General features: G+C 37.1%; 1 protein-coding gene and 1 non-coding gene across 8 annotated transcripts in view; both read left to right on the top strand.

Moving 5' to 3' along the window:
• Window positions 1-18,838, top strand: part of PHC3 (polyhomeotic homolog 3) — an 87,178-nt gene that overhangs the window by 59,349 nt on the left and 8,991 nt on the right. For 5 of the 7 annotated variants that reach the window (XR_009532592.1, XM_060099113.1, XM_060099115.1 and 2 more), the window contains 4 exons: window positions 3,392-3,551; window positions 9,335-9,449; window positions 12,737-12,869; window positions 12,961-13,192. Coding sequence is in view for 6 of the 7 variants with exons in the window: in XM_060099113.1 (XP_059955096.1) it covers window positions 3,392-3,551; window positions 9,335-9,449; window positions 12,737-12,869; window positions 12,961-13,192 (640 nt within the window). In the remaining variant the exon portion in view is untranslated. Of the gene's footprint in view, window positions 1-3,391; window positions 3,552-9,334; window positions 9,450-12,736; window positions 12,870-12,960; window positions 13,193-18,838 lie in introns of those variants that run through there. The other 2 variants (XM_060099117.1, XM_060099116.1) reach the window with 1 other exon arrangement.
• On the top strand, window positions 11,948-12,054 carry LOC132491526 (U6 spliceosomal RNA). Its single transcript, XR_009532734.1, has one exon. It is a non-coding gene; the product is annotated as a U6 spliceosomal RNA (small nuclear RNA).

The raw sequence follows: 18,838 nt of genomic DNA, 5'->3' as shown, positions 1-18,838 counted from the left end.
TTGTCTATTCTATTTCAAAGATCTTAGATCATCTTTACTATCATTACTTTGAATTCTTTTTCAGGTAGGCTCCCTATTTCCTCTTCATTTTTTTGGTCTGTTGGGTTTTTACCTTGCTCCTTCATCTGCTGTGTGTTTTTCTGTCTTCTCATTTTGCTTAACTTACTGTGTTTGGGGTCTCCTTTTCACAGACTCCATGTTCATAGTTCCCATTGTTTTTGGTGTCTGCCCTCAGTGGCTAAGATTGGTTTAGTGGGTTGTGTAGGCTTCTTGATGGAGAGGACTGGTGCCTGTGTTCTCGTGGATGAGGCTGGATATATATTGTCTTTCTGGTGGGCAGGACTGCATCTGGTGATGTGTTTTGGGGTGTCTGTGACCTTATTATGATTTTAGGCAGCCTCTCTGCTAATGGGTGGGGTTGTGTTCCTGTCTTGCTAGTTGTTTGGCATAGGGTGTCCAGCAGTATAGCTTTTTGGTCGTTGAGTTGAGCTGGGTCTTAGTGTTGAGATGGAGATCTCTGGGAGAGCTTTCGCCATGTGATATTATGTGGAGCCAGGAGGTCTCTGGTGGACCAATGACCTGAATTCAGCTCTCCCACCTCAGAGGCACAGGCCTGGCCCCCAGCCAGAGCACGAAGACCCTGTCAGCCGCATGACTCAGGAGAAAAGGGAGAAAGCAAGAGAGAAAGAGAGAGAGGGAGAGAGAGAGGGAGTGGGAGAGAGAGAGGGAGGGATGGAGGGAGGGAGAGAGAGGAGAGAGAGAAAGAAAAAATAAAATAAAGGTATTAAAATAAAAAATTTTTAAAGTATTAAAAATAAAAAAATTAAAAAGTAATAGAAAGAAAGAAAGGAGAGAGCAATGAAACCAAAAAACAAATCCACCAATGATAACCAGCACTAAAAACTATACTAAAGAGGGCTTCCCTGGTGGCGCAGTGGTTGAGAGTCTGCCTGCTGATGCAGGGGACACAGGTTCGTGCCCCAGTCTGGGAAGATCCCACATGCCGTGGAGCGGCTGGGCCCATGAGCCATGGCCACTGGGCCTGTGCGTCCGGAGCCTGTGCTCCTCAACGGGAGAGGCCACAACAGTGAAAGGCCCACATACCACAAAAAAAAAAAAAAAAAAAAAAAAAAAAACTATACTAAAGAAAAAAAAAAAGGAAGCAAATAACGGACAGACAGAGCCCTAGGACACATGTTTAAAGCAAAGCTATACAGACAAAATCACACAAGCATACACATGCACACTCACAAAAAGAGAAAAAGGAAAAATATATATAAATGTATTCAAAAAAAGAAAGGAAGCGAGCAACCAAATCAATAAACAAATCTACCAGTGATAATAAACTCTAAATGGTAAACTAAGATAAACATAAAACCAGAAACAAATTAGATGCAGAAAGCAAACCCCAAGTCTACAGCTGCTCCCAAAGTCCGCTGCCTCAATTTTGGAATGATTCGTTGTCTATTCAGGTATTCCACAGATGCAGGATATATCAAGTTGATATAATCCGCTGCTTCTGAGGCTGCTGGGAGAAATTTCCCTTTCTCTTCTTTGTTCGCACAGCTCCCGGGGCTCAGCTTTGGATTTGGCCCCGCCTCTGCATGTAGGTCGCCTGAGGGCGTCTGTTCCCGCTCAGACAGGATGGGGTTAAAGGAGCAGCTGACTCGGGGGCTCTGGCTCACTCAGGCCGGGGGAAGGGAGGGGTATGGATGCGGGGCGAGCCTGCAGTAGCAGAGGCCGGCATGACGTTGCACCAGCCTGAGGCGCGCCGTTAGTTCTCCCGGGGAAGTTGTCCCTGGATCACAGGACCCTGGCAGTGGCGGGCTGCACAGGCTCCCGGGAGGGGAGGTGTGGATAGTGACCTGTGCTTACACACAGGCTTCTTGGTGGTGGCAGCAACAGCCTTAACGTCTCATGCCCATCCGTGGGGTCCATCCTTATAGCTGCAGCTCGTGCCCGTCTCTGGAGCTCATTTAGGTGGTGCTCTGAATCCCCTCTCCTCGTGCACCCTGAAACAATGATCTCTTGCCTCTTAGGCACATCTAGAGTTTTTCCCGGACTCCCTCCTGGCTAGCTGTGGTGCACTAACTCCCTTCAGGCTGTGTTCATACAGCCAACCCTAGTCCTCTCCCTGGGATCTGACCTCCGAAGCCAGTGCTTCAGCTCCCAGCCCCTACCCGCCCCAGTGGGTGAGCAGACAAGCCTCTCGGGCTGGTGAGTGCTGGTCGGCACTGATCCTCTGTGCAGGAATCTCTCTGCTTTGCCCTTTGCCCCTAATTCTGTGTTAATGTGTGGAAACGTTTCCTCCTTCACAACTCCCTTCCGGAGGTGCAGGTCCCGTCCCTATTCTTTTGTCTCTGTTTATTCTTTTTTCTTTTGCCCTACCCAGGTACGTGGGGAGTTTCTTGCCTTTTGGGAGGTCTGAGGTCTTCTGCCAGCATTCAGCAGGTGTTGTTCCACGTGTAGGAGTTGTTCCACGTGTAGATGTATTTCTGATGTATTTGTGGAGGAAGGTGATCTCCGCATCTTATTCTTTCGACATCTTGAAGGTCTCCTCCTCCACCTGCATACTTTGAATATTAGTTCCCTTATCTTTTTTTTTTAATGTATGTATGTATTTATTTATTTATTTTTGGCTGCGTTGGATGTTCATTGCTGTGCGCGGGCTTTCTCTGGTTGCGGCGAGCAGGGGCTACTCTTCTTTATGGCGCATGGGCTTCTCGTTGCAGTGGCTTCTCTTGTTGCAGAGCCCAGGCTCTCGGCGCACAGGCTTCAGTAGTTGTGGCACATGGGCTCAGTAGTTGTGGCTTGCGGGCTCTAGAGCACAGGCTCTGTAGTTGTGGTACATGGGCTTAGTTGCTCTGTGGCATGTGGGATCTTCCTGGACCAGGGCTTGAACCCATGTCCCCTGCATTGGCAGGTGGGTTCTTAACCACTGTGCCACCAGGGAAGTCCAGTTGCCTTATCTTTAAAATGCATATGATAATGATCTATCCTGAGGAGATAATCCTACAAATAAAAAGCTTTGTGCATGAAAAATAAATCTTAAAGGTTATTGCAGGAAAAAAATATATTAAAGGTACTCGCTCATCAAAATTTATTACTGATTTTTTAAAAAACTTTTTAGCCTACCTGCCTAAACTAGGACCCTTGGTTCCATTTGACTGAGACTTTGAAGCATCCATACTGCTCATGAACTGCAATATAAAGCATTTATGTTCAGGTTGCTTAACCTTTTCTAAAGGAATAAAGCCCTTAATGAATGGATCTGATCAGTCATACACGTAAATTATCACAGATACCATTCGTTTCAAGAGATTTTTAAACTAAGTTGTTTCTGAAAATCTTTTAAAAGATTATTTTATTTTGTGCTGTCTGTCTTTTAAAGGTGAGTCGTTCATCTCTGCTGATTGAACAGCCTGTGAAAAAAAGGCCTATTTTGGATAATCAGGTGATAAATTCTGTGTGTGTTCAGCCAGAGCTACAGAATAATGCAAAGCATGCAGATAATTCATCTGACACAGAGATGGAAGACATGATTGCTGAAGGTTTGTGGATTTTTCTTTAAGATGCCCTTTAACTTTGACTTTTATTGTTTGAAACAAGACATGGGTATTTATTCCACACAGATTTTCACTTGGAAGTATTTACTTTTTTTCCTCATATAATGCATTATTTGACTAAAATAGTGGGAAAGCTAATCAGACTCTTAATGGTCATACAATTAGAATAGGAAGATTGGTGTTAATTTGTATACTATCAGTTTGACATTTGAAGGAGTGTGGTTGGGAAAAGTTCCATTATATATGAAACTAATTCAGAATTTTAGGATCAAAACAACCAATTCTCTTTCTTAAGCAGACTTAAATAAATGACTGTTTTACTGAGTTTGCTTAAAAATTTAGAGCTTCTGGGTTGTTTGGTTTTAGACTTTATGTATTCAGATGTTTGATATCAGGTGGGTATTACAGTTGTGTTAAGGACGTAGTCTTCAGTCAAAAGGCGATTAAGTTTGTTCATAGAGGAAAATATCACTAAATCTTCTCAGTGTCAAAGAATTTTTTTATAGACCTTATTCTAATAGTGACTATTCCATAAAAGTCAAAGTGGTAATGCAAAGTGACTTTAGGCAAACAAACACAAATAAATGCAAAAATGATATATTTTACTTTTTATTGATTCTGATCATGGCTCTGCAGTTGATACCATTCAGTTTAATTAAATAGCATTTAATATAGTCAGAGCTCTGTAATAGTGAATTAATTAACATCTCTGTCTAAGTAATTATCAATATATTAATATATTTCATCTAAAATTAATTTATTCATTTTGTAAATATTTAGCATATATTATGTGCCTGTACTTTGCTAAAATTAAGTAAAATAGCATGCTGGTAAGCAAAATAGATACTGACTTGGCTCGCAGTTTTCCTAATTCTTAAGAGGAAGGCTCCTCTGTCATTGTGGTAATTTATGAACTGTTGCAAAGTATTTATCACTGTTTTACTTTTTATTTGAATAGCAAAGAGTATGATAGTAGTATAAAATTTTTTTACTGCTAATTTATGTTGAGTTCAATTTGATTTTTTTTATTTAAAAAAATGTTAAACATGAAAATTTTCAAACATACATACAATTAGAGAGAACTGTATAATGAATCCCACCTCACCCAGACGCAACATTACCCAATTTTAAACATTATTTTGCCACACCAGCTTCATCCATCCCTTTTGTTTTTTTTTTTTTTTTTTTTTTTTTTTGCGGTATGCGGGCCTCTCACTGTTGTGGCCTCCCCCGTTGCGGAGCACAGGCTCCGGACGCGCAGGCTCCGGACGCGCAGGCTCAGCGGCCATGGCTCACAGGCCCAGCCGCTCCGCGGCATATGGGATCCTCCCAGACCGGGGCACGAACCCGTATCCCCTGCATCGGCAGGCGGACTCTCAACCACTTGCGCCACCAGGGAGGCCCCATCCCTTTTGTTTTTTTCTCCCTACGTTCCGCCCTTCTCTCTTTCTCTGTTGCTTTTTCTCTTTCCCTTTTCTCCCTTTATTCCTCTGTTTGAAAAAAGATCATGGTTCTTATTGTAATTTACTAGTGCATGCTTCAGTGTGCATCTGTAAAAAGTGTACATTTTAATGCTGTGTCACACAAAACAACATTAATAACTGTTTGGTGTCATCTAGTACCTGGTCCATATTCAGATTTCCTCAATTGTATAATTGCCTAAATTGTATAAATGTTCTTTTATAGTTATTTTGTTCAAATCAGGATCCAAACAGTGTGTACATTTTGCCTTTTGTTGTTATGAATTTAATTTCATTTAATTCCTAAATACTTGCTTTTAGTTATGCATACTACTTATCTGAGAAAATTTTTCATTTGAGATAAAGAGTAGTAAAGATGAATGTGCAGGGATTTTTTTTTCTTGTCTATATCTATAAGAATAAGTTTATAAACAAAAGTTTTCTAGCCTAATAAGCATACGTAATGTGCTCTCTTGTGTGCACATATTGGAGTAAATGGAAAACTGCTTAGGAAGCTTCACAGCATATTTTGTGATGCTCATGGTTTATATACAATTAAAATATATGCTGGACTATGCTAGAACCTAGAGGAGCTTTTGATCTAGTAGGAAGTAGCAATCTCCACAACAGAAAGATAACTAAGGAGCAACATATGGTAGGTATTAAATGAATTATTATAGACAGTAAGAACTTGGCACGTTAAAACTGAGTGAGATTATTGCCAGTTTGGTGAGTTTTCTGTAGAGATGGGATTTGACCTGGGTCTTGGCTGGTAAAGCATAGATTTAAGATAACAGGAATAACCTTTCAGGTTAGCATACCATGAATAAATGCACAAAAGATGTGCAAGTGCTAGGTAACTTCAGGAGGGGGCAGTGAAGAGTAGACAGTTGGGTTAGAGAAGTGTAGTGGGTAGTAAGGCAGTCAGATTCTAGCATACTTTGATATTCAACTATGGAGTTAGGAGTTATCTTGCTGTCAAGAGGATGGTTACTGAAGATTTTTTAGGCAGGTGACATGAAAAAGAGTGTTTTTGGAAACTCTGCTGGTCACATGGAGGAGCAGTGTAGAGGTTTGGCATGTAATTGATACCTGTAGTCATGGTGGGAAGAGGAAGACAAGGCAAAGGGTACTTTTAAAGGACAAGATACCAGAGTAAGGAAAAGGGAGATTTAAAGATGATTAATCTATGCAATGAATAATAAATAAGCCGTAGAGATCTAATGCATGGTATAATGAGTACAAACAATATTGTACTATAATCATCAGCCTTGCTAAGAGACTTAAACTTAATTATCCCAGTGACTAAAATGAAAGGATAAAAATGTAATGTGACAGAAGTGCTCAGTATTGCTACAAAGGCAGTCATAATATATAAATGTATCAAGTTAATGTATTTTACACCTTAAATTTACACACTGTTTTATGTTAACTATATTCAGTTAAAGAAAGATTAATCTATTTCATAGTGGAGGTATATTTACTGAAAATGTGTCAAATTTTTAAATACTTCATAACTTCCCAAGGTAATTTTATAAAGTGTTTCTGTTACTGTATACTTCGGTGTTTACGGGAAGTATTACAGGGTGAAATGGTGAGGTCACTTATTTAGTGGCTTTGGTTGTAGTAGTATATACAGTTTAATTCAGTATGAAAAACAATGTAAGGATTATTCTTTTTTTAAAGAATAAACTATGTCTCTGTTTGGACTGGTTCTATAACCACAATCTCCAACCAAAATGTGATTTACCAAAATATCTTATGTCTTCCCTGGTAAATCATCACACTGATCATGGTTTCTATCTCATCACCTCTCTTTGCTGCTGACCATCACATGATCTCAAGTCTTCAGGAAAATTGAAAAGTAACTCCTCCTTGCACAAAAAACTTGGGGATCTCTATTGGTTAGGATATGTGTTTGGCCACTCCATTAGAGACCCAGAATAATACCTGATGAAATAAAAAAGTTTAATTTTCTCTGACATAGTCTAAAGGTAAGCAGTGAAGGGCTCCATTGTGTTGGGCACCTAAGCTGTCAGTGGCTCTGCCATCCCTAGAATGTTGCTCACATTTCCAAGATAGCTAATCTTCATGATCACATTCTAATTGTAAGATGGGAGAAAGGGCAGTACCTGGGATTTGGTCAGAAATTGGCCACACATGGGGCAGAAACTGTACTTTTTATTCTCAGTGGCCATATTCCTAGCTAAATATTAGGATTTTGTTACTGTGGGAGAAAAGTGAAGAACGGATATTAGGGAATTGCCAGCTGTCTCTGACATAGAATCCCATCTTTATTAGCTAAAGCAATAGTTTTTTAAACTTATTTGGCTCTGTAATTTTTTATTTACAAATGTGAAAAAGTAGCCTTGGTAACATTACCAGATTTGTTGAAATTTTGACCAAATATTAGAACTGGACTTTTTTGAATCTGTTAATATTCCTCTCTTCTTTATGAGAAATAAAACTGATGTTCTATTTTTGTCAGGTTGTTAACCCTTAGACCATACCTGTTTGGGGTCTCCCCCCTCTCACCAGCAAAAACATTTCCTTCTCCTTCATAAGGTATTATAACCTGTTATCAAGTGTTGCATATTATGTTAATTAATACAAACTTTTGAAATAAAGCTTTCAGTATAGTCAAAACGGAACAAGTTGACAAATGGGCTCTTTGGGGCTGGGTTGGTGGCAGTGGTGGTCAAATGAGAGGTTCTGTCTCCAGTACAGGCTTTTCAAGGTCAGATCTGGTTACAAGCGTCACAGCGTAAAAGCAATACTCCTGGAAGTATGACACTAGGTCCCAGGGATGTGTTGAGGGGCACAACTGTGTGAAAGCCATCTCTAGGTCATTGGAAGGAGCAGTTTTTACTTTACTTGCTTTGAGACTCTTGTTCCTCATTGCTACTAAATAGATGAGTTTTGTTTATGAAGACAGTCTTGAGAATTTCCTTGAGATGATCCCTTGCTAGTTTATGATTTGATTGGTCATGACAGTGTATTTGGATGTCCCTTGGAACTTCAAATATTTCACAGTGTGTTTTTTAGTTCTTGCTGCCTTCACTTAATTTAGCACTTTGCTGTTTGCTTCTCCAGTAACACTGGGATAATGTGATGCTTGAATGTACTGAGTATGTGTCATCCATGTCTACATTTCAGAGTCCCTTTCTTCATCTTAACAAGTCTTGCTTAAATGAATAACATAGAAAAGCACATATGGAGCTCATAGCTAAAAGCTTTAGTTAGTGGACTTCTTTTTTTGTATATTTTATATGACTCGGCATAGGAATTATGATGATGCATGAAAATGGCAAAATATGGTGGATTTAAGAATTTAACAGTTTTCACTGAAGTGTTTCTTAAGCACTTATTACAGGTCTTAGTACTCTTAGTTCTTATGTGGAAAATAGGAAATGGAACTGTCACTTTTTTATGCCTGCTACCTATTGGGCCTTCGTGTAATCTTCACTGCAATTCTTCGGGAAGGGTATTTTAAACTCTATTTTACAGATGAGAAAACTGTGGGTCCTGAAGATTAAGTTGCTTACTTACAGGTGACTGCTGCTGCTGAATACTTGAGGATTTAGGTGGGAAGTTTCTTTGGGTCCTGTGGTATGACTTGAAAGTTATGGATATAGAGGTGGAGGGAAGGACATTCTCATTTAACAGAGAGACACCCTGACAAAAAGGAGCAGAGGTTAGAAGTTACAAAACCAATGGTGATTTTGAAGGTAAATGTAAATTACTTTGTTTTAATATGTTAAGACTAAAAGGGACTTTTATAATTAGATAAATACATCTTTATATATTCTGTTGTACATTGCAGATCTTTGAGAGTGTTAATGTTTTAAATGCTCCTCTGAAATCACACATCAAAATTTTACCTTCTTTTTGGATTCATCCTCATTTTCTCCAGTTAGAAGTGTGTTCTTTGCTATATATATTGTACATAGCACAGTGTGTCAAAATTCATATACTACATGATGCATTTTGAAAGTAGTGACTTTGTTTTATTTTGCACATTTTAGGTAGGTTGGATTCTTAGCAAAATGAACCTTTAAAATGTATTGCATTTTGTGGAGAAAACTCCATAAAATATTTTTATGCAGGAGCAAGAGGGAATTGGTGAAGTGGTTGTTTTGGGGGGCTTTGCTTTGCCAAAGTGGCTATGGATTGAAAAGTTAAAAGACCATTCCTTTTACGTTTCCTGGAGGGTCTGAACACTAGTAGCATCCGACCAAAGTAGAAGCTAAAAGAAAATTTGCCACGATTAAATTTTTGGAAGTTTTTTCTTTGTTTTCTTCTTTTTAGAGGCATTAGAAGAAATGGACAGTGAGTTGCTCAAGTGTGAATTCTGTGGAAAGATGGGGTATGCTAATGAATTTCTGCGGTCAAAAAGATTCTGCACTATGTCGTGTGCCAAAAGGTATTTCTGTTCTCTTGAATTTCCTAGAGCACAAGCCAACAACTGCTGCAACAAAACCAAAAAACTTGTAGACTTTACCATTAGTCAAAACTAGATATTATAGAGGAATGACATCAAATAGGCATTATTTGGAGCTACTTTGCTATTTAATTGTTAACTTTTGCTCCGTGAAAACTGCATATTCATAACACATACAGCATAATCTAATATTGAAGTGGCAATCTTCTGGTGGTAAGAATATGCTTAGGAGAACCCCTCCTGTGAATAGACTACTAGTCCTTAAGGTATCAAAACAATATTTGTTTTATCAATATTGAAATACCTGGATTTACTTTGTTATATTTTAAACTGTTTCATTTCTTTTAACCATATCCTATTTATTTTAGGTTTCTAAGTGGGACAGCTATAGCATAAGTTCTCCACATTGTTATATTATCTGACAACAGAATGGCCTGTCTTCTAAACCTCTATTTTCAATAGTAATATTATAGGTGAATAGTATTACTAAAAAAAATTTTTATTATCTTCATTGATCTAGTCTCAAGTTTAGTTTACATTAAAGAACACCCCTCTAATAATGATTATAAATCCTAATTATAGGTATTTCCCACTAAAGGTGAAGTGTATGCACAGGTTGATTATTTTGAAATTTGTTTTCTATTCCAAAAGTTATTATTCTCTCAAAGAATTTAAGATCTTAAAGATTCATCCAGGGAATTTCTTGCTTGAATACATTATTTAGTATGGTGCCCCTAAAATACACGTAGTAAAAACTTAAGTTAAATAACTAGTAGAAGTATTTTCCTCTAAAAATGGGTTATTGGTTTTTCAATTGTCAATCTGTTATTCAGATATTCTTTCATGTTATTGATAGTCCTAATCAAATTATGTAACTCCTATTTTAACTTAGGAGTTTTTCCAGTTTGCATGTACTACAAGAAAGAATAGTGGCTCTCTGATTCTAAGGGATTAAAAATTGAGGGAGAAGGATTGCCTTTCAGAATATTTTAAACTTCTTGACTATTTAAAAATATTTCAGGACATTTAACACACTACAATCACTCTTCTCCCAGAGGTGATTGCTCAGTTGTCCTGTTATTATACCTTTAGGCGAAGCTCTTTAGAGGTTTAGGGGTCCTAATGTAGGAAAATGCAGACGAGAGAAGAGCAAGGAGGAGAGGATAAATTAGGTCTCACCTCAGAACTGCTGTTTACATGTCTGCCTAGCTATCTGTCTTAGATATCTAAATATTTAGGGACTAAATAGCAAGTGTAAAGTTAGTCTCTCTTCTCTGTTCTATAGTCAGCTAGGAAAGAAGTTTTGTCAGTTGATGTGAATGGAAATCAGAAACCTTTAGAGCTGAGCCCACAGATGAGCATAATGAACACAGGAAGAGCTTGTTGAATTGTTTTAGGGTAAAATGAAGTGACCATCAGGACACTTTTCTTTTTTATATTTTTAGTGGAAAAATAGCCTATTCACTCTCATAGTACTCCTTACTTCTACCTCCTGATATTTTCATAAAACATAGGTGAGGAAATTCTTGTCATTTCCCTGAAAAAATCATCTTAGAGCAAAAGAGTTTTGAAAATAAGAAATTACAATGGTAGTTTTATGTGTAAAAAAAGAGGAACTGTGTATATTTTTCTTAGCCTTTGTGTAGCTTTTCAGAAATTTGTATCTTAGATCATCTCTTTTCACTCTTTCTAGGGAAGGGGTTGGCAAACTATGCCCAGGCTGAGTCCTTTTTGGAGCCTATTTTTACATGGTCCCTGAACTAAGGATAGTATTTAACTTTTTAGGTGGTTGAAAAAGAATCAAAAGAATAACATTTTGTGACACCTGAAAATTACGTAAAATTCAGATTTAAATGTTATTAAATAAAGTTTTATTGGAACACATCCATGCTCATTCATTATTTTTTTTTAAATAAATTTATTTATTTATTTTTGGCTGCGTTGGGTCTTTTGCTGCTCACAGGCTTCCTCTAGTTGTGAGAGCAGGGGCTGCTTTTCATTGCAGTGCATGGGCTTCTCATTGCGGTGGCTTCTCTTTGTTGCAGAGCACAGGCTCTAGGCGTGCAGGTTTCAGTAGCTGTGGCGCGCAGGCTCAGTAATCGTGGCTCGCGGGCTCTAGAGCGCAGGCTCAGCAGTTGTGGTGCACGGGCCTAGTTGCTCCATGGCATGTGGGATCTTCCCAGACCAGGGCTCGAACCCGTGTCCCCTGCATTGGCAGGCGTATTCTCAACCACTGCGCCACCAGGAAGTCCCCATGCTCATTCATTATTGTCTATGGCTGCTTTCATGTTACAGTTGCAGAGTTGAGTAGTTGTGCCAGAAATTTGTGTGGCTTACAAAGCCTAAAATATTTAATATCTGGCCCTTTATAGAAGAAGTTTGCCAGCCTTTGTTCTAGGGTGTTGGAACTCAGTAAATGGCATAGGATTCTTTTAAGCTGTCATCATGCTTTATAAAGGTCTACATTAAAAAATTTTAGAGTGCTCACTTCGACAGCACATATTCTAAAATTGGAATGCTACAGAGAAGATTAGCATGGGCCCTGCACAAAGTTGATAGGCAAATACATAAAGTGTTCCATATTTTAAATATATGTATGTTAAAATGTATATTTAAAAATATTAGACAGTCTATTTTGATAAAGATAATCTTTCAGCCAATTTTAAAGAATTATATATATTTGAATTTCCTGAATTCCTGAGACCCATGGATTCCTTGTGGAACTTTGAAATCTCAACTTTACCTTTTCATTTCTTGATTTTAGTTATATTTGAAAAATATTTTACTAGCCATTTGAGATTCCCCCTCTCTACTATATTAACCTCTTTTTATTAATATCTCTTCAGAAATGATTACCTGGAAAAATAACAATTTGAACGTTTAAATGATTAATTCATAATTTATTTTCTCCTGGAACCTTGAATTATTTTGCAGCTAGAAAAATGAGTTATCCTCTGTATTTTGCAGAGAGTTTCTATCATGCTGTTATTAGGAGAAAATATCAATACCTTGTTATAGGTGTCCAGTATTATATTGAGAGCTATATTATGATGTAAAACGAGGCCACTTTTTTTTTTTTTTTTTTTTTTTTTACTGTTAGCATAAGTAAATCTATTGAACACTATGGTTTACTTTCTGAGGTATTACAGATCATAATGAAATAAATGGCACTTACTGATTCACAACTGCACTTTAAGGTCATAATTAATTACTAAATGGAGTGTCCCATACATCATTTATTTAATTTTTTTCTTACTTGAATTTCTTAGGTACAATGTTAGCTGTTCTAAAAAATTTGCACTTAGTCGTTGGAATCGTAAGCCTGATAATCAAAGTCTTGGGCATCGTGGCCGTCGTCCAAGTGGCCCTGATGGGGCAGCAAGAGAACATATCCTTAGGCAGGTCTGTAGAAACTTTGATTCAACGTACAATACCCTTTTCAGAAATACAAGGAAAGTGCAATGCTGTATTTTACCTGTACTACATTTTCCAGCTTCCAATTACTTATCCATCTGCAGAAGAAGACTTGGCTTCTCACGAAGATTCTGTGCCATCTGCAATGACAACACGCCTGCGCAGGCAGAGTGAGCGGGAAAGAGAGCGTGAGCTTCGGGATGTGAGAATGAGGAAAATGCCTGAGAACAGTGACTTGCTACCAGTTGCACAAACGGAGCCATCTGTATGGACAGTTGATGACGTCTGGGCCTTCATCCATTCTTTGCCTGGTATGTGATTCACTGCTTTGGCCTTAATATTTGTCTTGTGCACACACAGAGGAATGACGTTAGATCCATCCACACCTATTGCACAGAAGGGTTAGAGAAGTTCTATGTGTATGTGCTCATTAAATGGCATTTGGTATTGAAATGTGTTCTGTCTCCTCTTGCTTATTCCCTCAGCACAACTGGGTATTTTCTCATACCCCCCAAGTCGATAAAAACTGACTAGTCCTGCTTCTGCTGTGACACCTCAGCCGGTGAAGAGATTAAAGGTGCTCTCTTCTCTTCAGTCTGATTTCTCTCGAGAGGTCAGTAGAGAGATTGAGTCAGACACTTCTTCCCTTCTGCTCTTCCAGTTTTCTATTCTATTTCCTCCTTAGTTCCTAATTTAACCTTTTTTAAATGAAGTAAGAGAGACTATAATTTTTTCTTTTACTTTTTTGAAAGCTAATCAGCACCTTTTAGAATATAAAATTTTGGCTTCTTTTAAAAAAAAAACAAGTGTTTCTTTTAAAGGAGGCTGCATTCTTTGATTCTTTGCAGTAAATAGACATCAAGAATACTTGTGAAATTAAGTAGACAACTGAAATTCAGTTATGATATTCTATTCCAGTATTGAGGGTTACTTTCTTATTTATGTTTTCTGCTCTCTCATTTGGTACTCTTTGCATCAGCTTAAGTCATTATGTTCTTTATCTTTTTTCTTTACTACAACAATAATCTTTTATTTCCACTTTCTCTAAGGGGCTGGCTACTGAAGACAGCTGCACCTTTGCTCATCATGAGACCCACACTGCTATATATGTTAAGACAATATGTATTTTTTTAATCAGCAAACCTTTATCATTCACTTTGACCTTATGAATATGGAAAATAAGGTTTTAAAAATATTTGTTCCATTTTGGTTTTTCAGTTTCAGAATCAGAATTTTTGGTTTTCAGAATCTGTCATTTCTCTTGACACAAGCTTTCCAGAAAAATGTATCCCCTGTGAACTTGTCTACAGACTTATTAAAATTAATCCAGCTATTTTTGCTAATTAATCTTTCTATGAAGGTGACCAGTGTCTCAGAAGCAAACTTACAGCTAAAGTGTTGGGAGTTCCCTGGTGACCTAGACGTTAGGATTCATCGCTTTCACTGCAGAGGCCCAGGTTCAATCCCTGGTTGGGGAATCATCCCACATGCTGTGTGGTGCGGCCAAAATACAAATAATAATAATAATAATAATAATTAAAATAAATTAATTAAATAAAGTGTTGTATGAGTAAAGAAAGTATATTCAGAAGTATTCTGCTTTTTAAAAAATTCCTGGCTTGTGATGGGTCGACTTAATGAACTTTGAATTTTATGGTGGTACAAAAACGATACACATTCAATAGAAACTGTGCTTCAGTTTTGAGTTTTGATCTTTTGCTGGTGATATGAAGCACAGTACTCTCTCCTCAGGTTGGGTAGGGCAGCTCCCAGTCAGCCACGCTGTCATGAGGGTAAATAGCTGATAGAACCATTTTGTACCCACGCAACTCTGGTTTTCACTTTCAGCACAGTATTCAATAAATTACATGAGACATTTAACACTTTATTATAAAATAGGCTTTGTGTTAGAAAATTTTGCCCAACTTACAGTAGGCTAATGTAAGTGTTCTAAGGATGTTTAAGGTAGGCTAGGCTAAACTACGATGTTCAGAAGGTTAGGTGTATTAAATGCGTTTTCGACTTGATGTTTTCAACTTACGTCAGGATGTAAGTTGAGGAAGATATATATACAGAACGCTGAAATTTTATTAAATTATTGTTTCAATATCTTATTTTAGAAATGTTAAATAAGTTTTTCTTCTTTTTTTTTAAAACAAGGTATGGTCACTTTTAAAGAAAGATGAAATTGTTTAAAGAAGGGATACATTTTTCATGGGAAGAGTTTTAAGCATGCATCTAGGAAAACTTAAGTGTGATTTAAGTTCTGACCATGTGGGTTTAGAATCTGCTTTAAAAAGCTGACATATTAGAGAATGGTGAGTCTTCACTGGGTGTGGTTTTAATACTTAGTGCAAAAAACTGTAAGTTTTATACCAGTCTAGGTATCTTGAGAATTAACATTGGAATTGACACTAATCCCTGAGGCTGGACTTTGATTCTGTCTTCAGACATAGTCTTCCAAATGGGGTACATGAGCTGTTAGCCTGATTTCTCATTTGGGGGAAAATATTTCTTTTCCTTTGGGGAGGAGGAAAGTAGTTGGCCAAATAATAAACAAATAATAGATACTGCTGATTCTTCTATGACTTCATATGCTTTTTTTTTTAGGGCTAGTTTTCTAATTCTCCCCAGCATCCATTTGCCATGAGACTACTCTTGGCTGCTTTATTAGAACAAAGGCTAACTCCTTTGTCTTACTCTTGCTTCATTTGAATTGAAAAAAATTATTTCTTATAACTTGAGATGCTTGTCTTATTGAGTTCATCAAGACACTTAATTTTTGTTGCTAATTGTTTAGAGAACATTGTATATAAAGGAGACTGCTTTATAATTTAGAATTGCTTGGTACTGTTTTAAGAGTTAGCTGAATATAACTCTGCTTTTCTTTTACCTGATTAAATGGGAGTATTTCTAAACTGCTTTGACAGGCTAAATAACAAGCTTATTTGTGTGATCAGTTAACATCTTCTTTCTCAAAGTTTTTCTCTGAATAATGCCTGTAGCTTAAGGTAAATCTCAGCCAGAAAATGCCATTATCTTTATTTCTCTATGTTCCTCTGGCCTTTGTAAACTTCCTTTTGAGCCGCTTTCAGCTCATTCAGGGCTGGATTTTTTTTTTTCCCTAAGCTTTTCTCATGGAGTGAACAAACTTGTAAATTTTGTAATCTCTCGTATTTTGTTTCTTTCCAGTTGAGGCTAGGTTTCCCTGTTGCATCAGGGCACCTATATTTATTCCTAAAGTTTACTCTTCTCATTGTGTAATGTCATCTTGTGAACCATCTTGGTGGGACCATGTTAGAGCTGGTATGCAGACCAGTGTCATAGCTGTTACCAGAGTGAAAAATTATTTTCTTCTAAATTTTTGTACATTAAAAAGTTCTCTATAGGAACGGTTCTTTTTATTCTCAGTTTACTGCAGTTATCTTCCTTAACTCTTCCTTGATATAGTGAACTGCCTTTTGCAAAGATCACTTTAGTCTGTATTTGTTGATCTGTGAATCTGCAGTAGATTTGGTTTCCCTGTAGGCATGTAAAGTAGGTATTGTCTAAAAACATGACGGTTTACTGGTTTTCATAATACTGATATTGGGACTTCTTATTCTGTAGTATTGAGTGCAGGTAATATCTTTTCATCATCCTTACTGATGTTAGTTTTGGGGTGGGGTGTTTTGTTTTAGGTTTAGCTGGAAAAGTGACTGGACATTTGTAAGGTTCATTTGGGACCCATGTCCATGTGCAGAGGTCCATGCCCATTCTGGTGGCTGCTTGTGGTGATGTAAAGCCAGCTGAGCTGACTGGTTGCTGCAGTTGGGATATGTTCTGTAATGTTCCTGGGGCGCCAGCTGTTTTACAGAAGTAGATTCTAAATATGTCAGAAATTCATAGAACTATAGCTCAGTATACCTTGAGCATCTAGGTTTTTTAAAAAAATTCATCTTTCTCTAATATGTTTCAGGAAAGCATATTTGCTTCTGCCTTTTTTTTTCCATTTTTCTTTTTAAAGTCACTTTATTTTTCATTTCTATACTAATGTATGGTATAAATACCCTTTTTGTGGTTGGCTTAAGAAAGTTGTGATCTAAAATTCTGAAGATAATTCATTCCTGTTTGATCATGCTGTTTCCAAACTTTCTGTTCTGTATTATTTTGCTAATACATTTACCGTCTGTCTACAAGAAGACATTTGAAGAGCGCTCTGATAATACCGAGGAACAACCACATGCTATGAATTTCTTCATGGAGAACTCCTTGTTTCTATTCCCAAATGTAGCTCTTATGGTCCTCGTTACTTCTCATTGCTTCTGTTTTCTGAACCTAAGAAAGTCCTACGCTATCTTTCTCTCTCTTCTTTTCTTTCCTGTGTTCTTGTAAGTAAGACTGAAGAGAGAAGAACATTTAGTTCTTTCATAAAAAGAAGGATGAAGTCACAACTAGATGCAAGATTAGTCAGTTTTGTCTGCCCAGTTTTGAGAGCTACCTCTGGGAAAAGAAAAGGGGCTTTTCTATGGTGAGTAATCCCATTTTAACTATATAGTTTCTTTTATATGGTAAGTGGCCAAAAGCATTAAATTTTTGCATAGGGTCAGTTTTTAAAAATCTGAGAAATTATTAAAATAGAGAAATTGAAAAGCTGATTGCTATATAGGAAACAGGAAGGATACAACCAACAGAGAAGATGGAAAAGAAATAATCAAGAGAAAAGCTGGCCACACAGCTGAATACAGAAAAAAAAGTTTGTGTTACTCTTACAGATGGCTCCTTTTTAGCAGATTCTGTTTTTGTTCATTATTCATTCAGTCAGTCCTTCACTTATCCAAAAATATATGTATTTAGCACCTACAATGTTTTGTGCTTGGTGCTGGGGTTATAGGGATGACATTATATAAGAGGATGACATCCTCTTATATAAACAAGAGGATGATACATTTGCAGTAGAAAGAATAATCATTCCAGCAAAGTTGTATCCAAAGGTATAATGTAACCATTTCCATTATCTTTTTCTTTGTGTTCTCCCTTAGAATGCTGATTTGAATAGAAGACTTTAAGCTGTTAGTTTTTATTCTTAAATTCACTTTTATAATTTTGTCTTTTATAAGGAAGCTTCCACATTTTTGCATTGTCTCCTCTCATGGTTCGTTAATTCATTACCTTCCCTGCTGGTTTCTTTACCCTTAGTGGGGAAGTTTATTAGCCTGGCTGTGCAAAATTTGGTAGATAATAGAAACGTTTGAGGTTCAAGTAGAGTGCTCACGTTGTTACTTGCTCTAAAGCACTTGGTTTACACAGAGAGGTAAAATATTGGTTATTTGTCAAGAGATTAACCAGCAAGCTCAAAATTTCAATGAGAATTTATGTTTTCTTAATCAGAAGTGGAGATTAGTCCAGTGATAGTAAGATTTGAAGTTGAAATTACAAGTTGATCATTGTAATACATTTCAGCAATAGATTGATACTATAATTTTGATGGATTGGTTCTGTCCTGAGTGAATAATAAAAATGTTTTGGATGTGCCTGGCACATTGAAGGTTGTAAATCAGAATAAAGGTACAAATGATAATGAAAGTGGTACTTGAGAAAATATTTCTAAATTATTATTTAAATGGCAGAACATTATATTTTATTCTTTTGTACCTGTATGTGAAGGATATGTTATACAGAGTAAAGTCCTTGAGGTATAATGACTAGTTAATCCAAACTTGCTGTATGTGTGGCATGCTTTCAGGTGACAGCATTGCCCTTTTCATGAAAGTATGTTATATCTATATCTGGACTGAACAATCTGTACATTCTACCTGACTTATAATTATTTCTGCAATATTATTTTTAGAACAAGAATTCCAAGTAAATTGCTTTACCTGGATTTGGAATTCTTACTTTTTAGAATGTCAGGAAATACTCTCTTCTTCAAGAGTGAACCCAAGACGACCATCAATAAATTTCATTTGTTTCTCAGC

Source organism: Mesoplodon densirostris, chromosome 5 (assembly GCF_025265405.1).
Source record: "Mesoplodon densirostris isolate mMesDen1 chromosome 5, mMesDen1 primary haplotype, whole genome shotgun sequence".
Lineage (NCBI taxonomy): Eukaryota > Metazoa > Chordata > Mammalia > Artiodactyla > Ziphiidae > Mesoplodon > Mesoplodon densirostris.
Note: the sequence above shows the minus strand (reverse complement) of the source record. Positions and strands in the feature narration are given on the sequence as shown.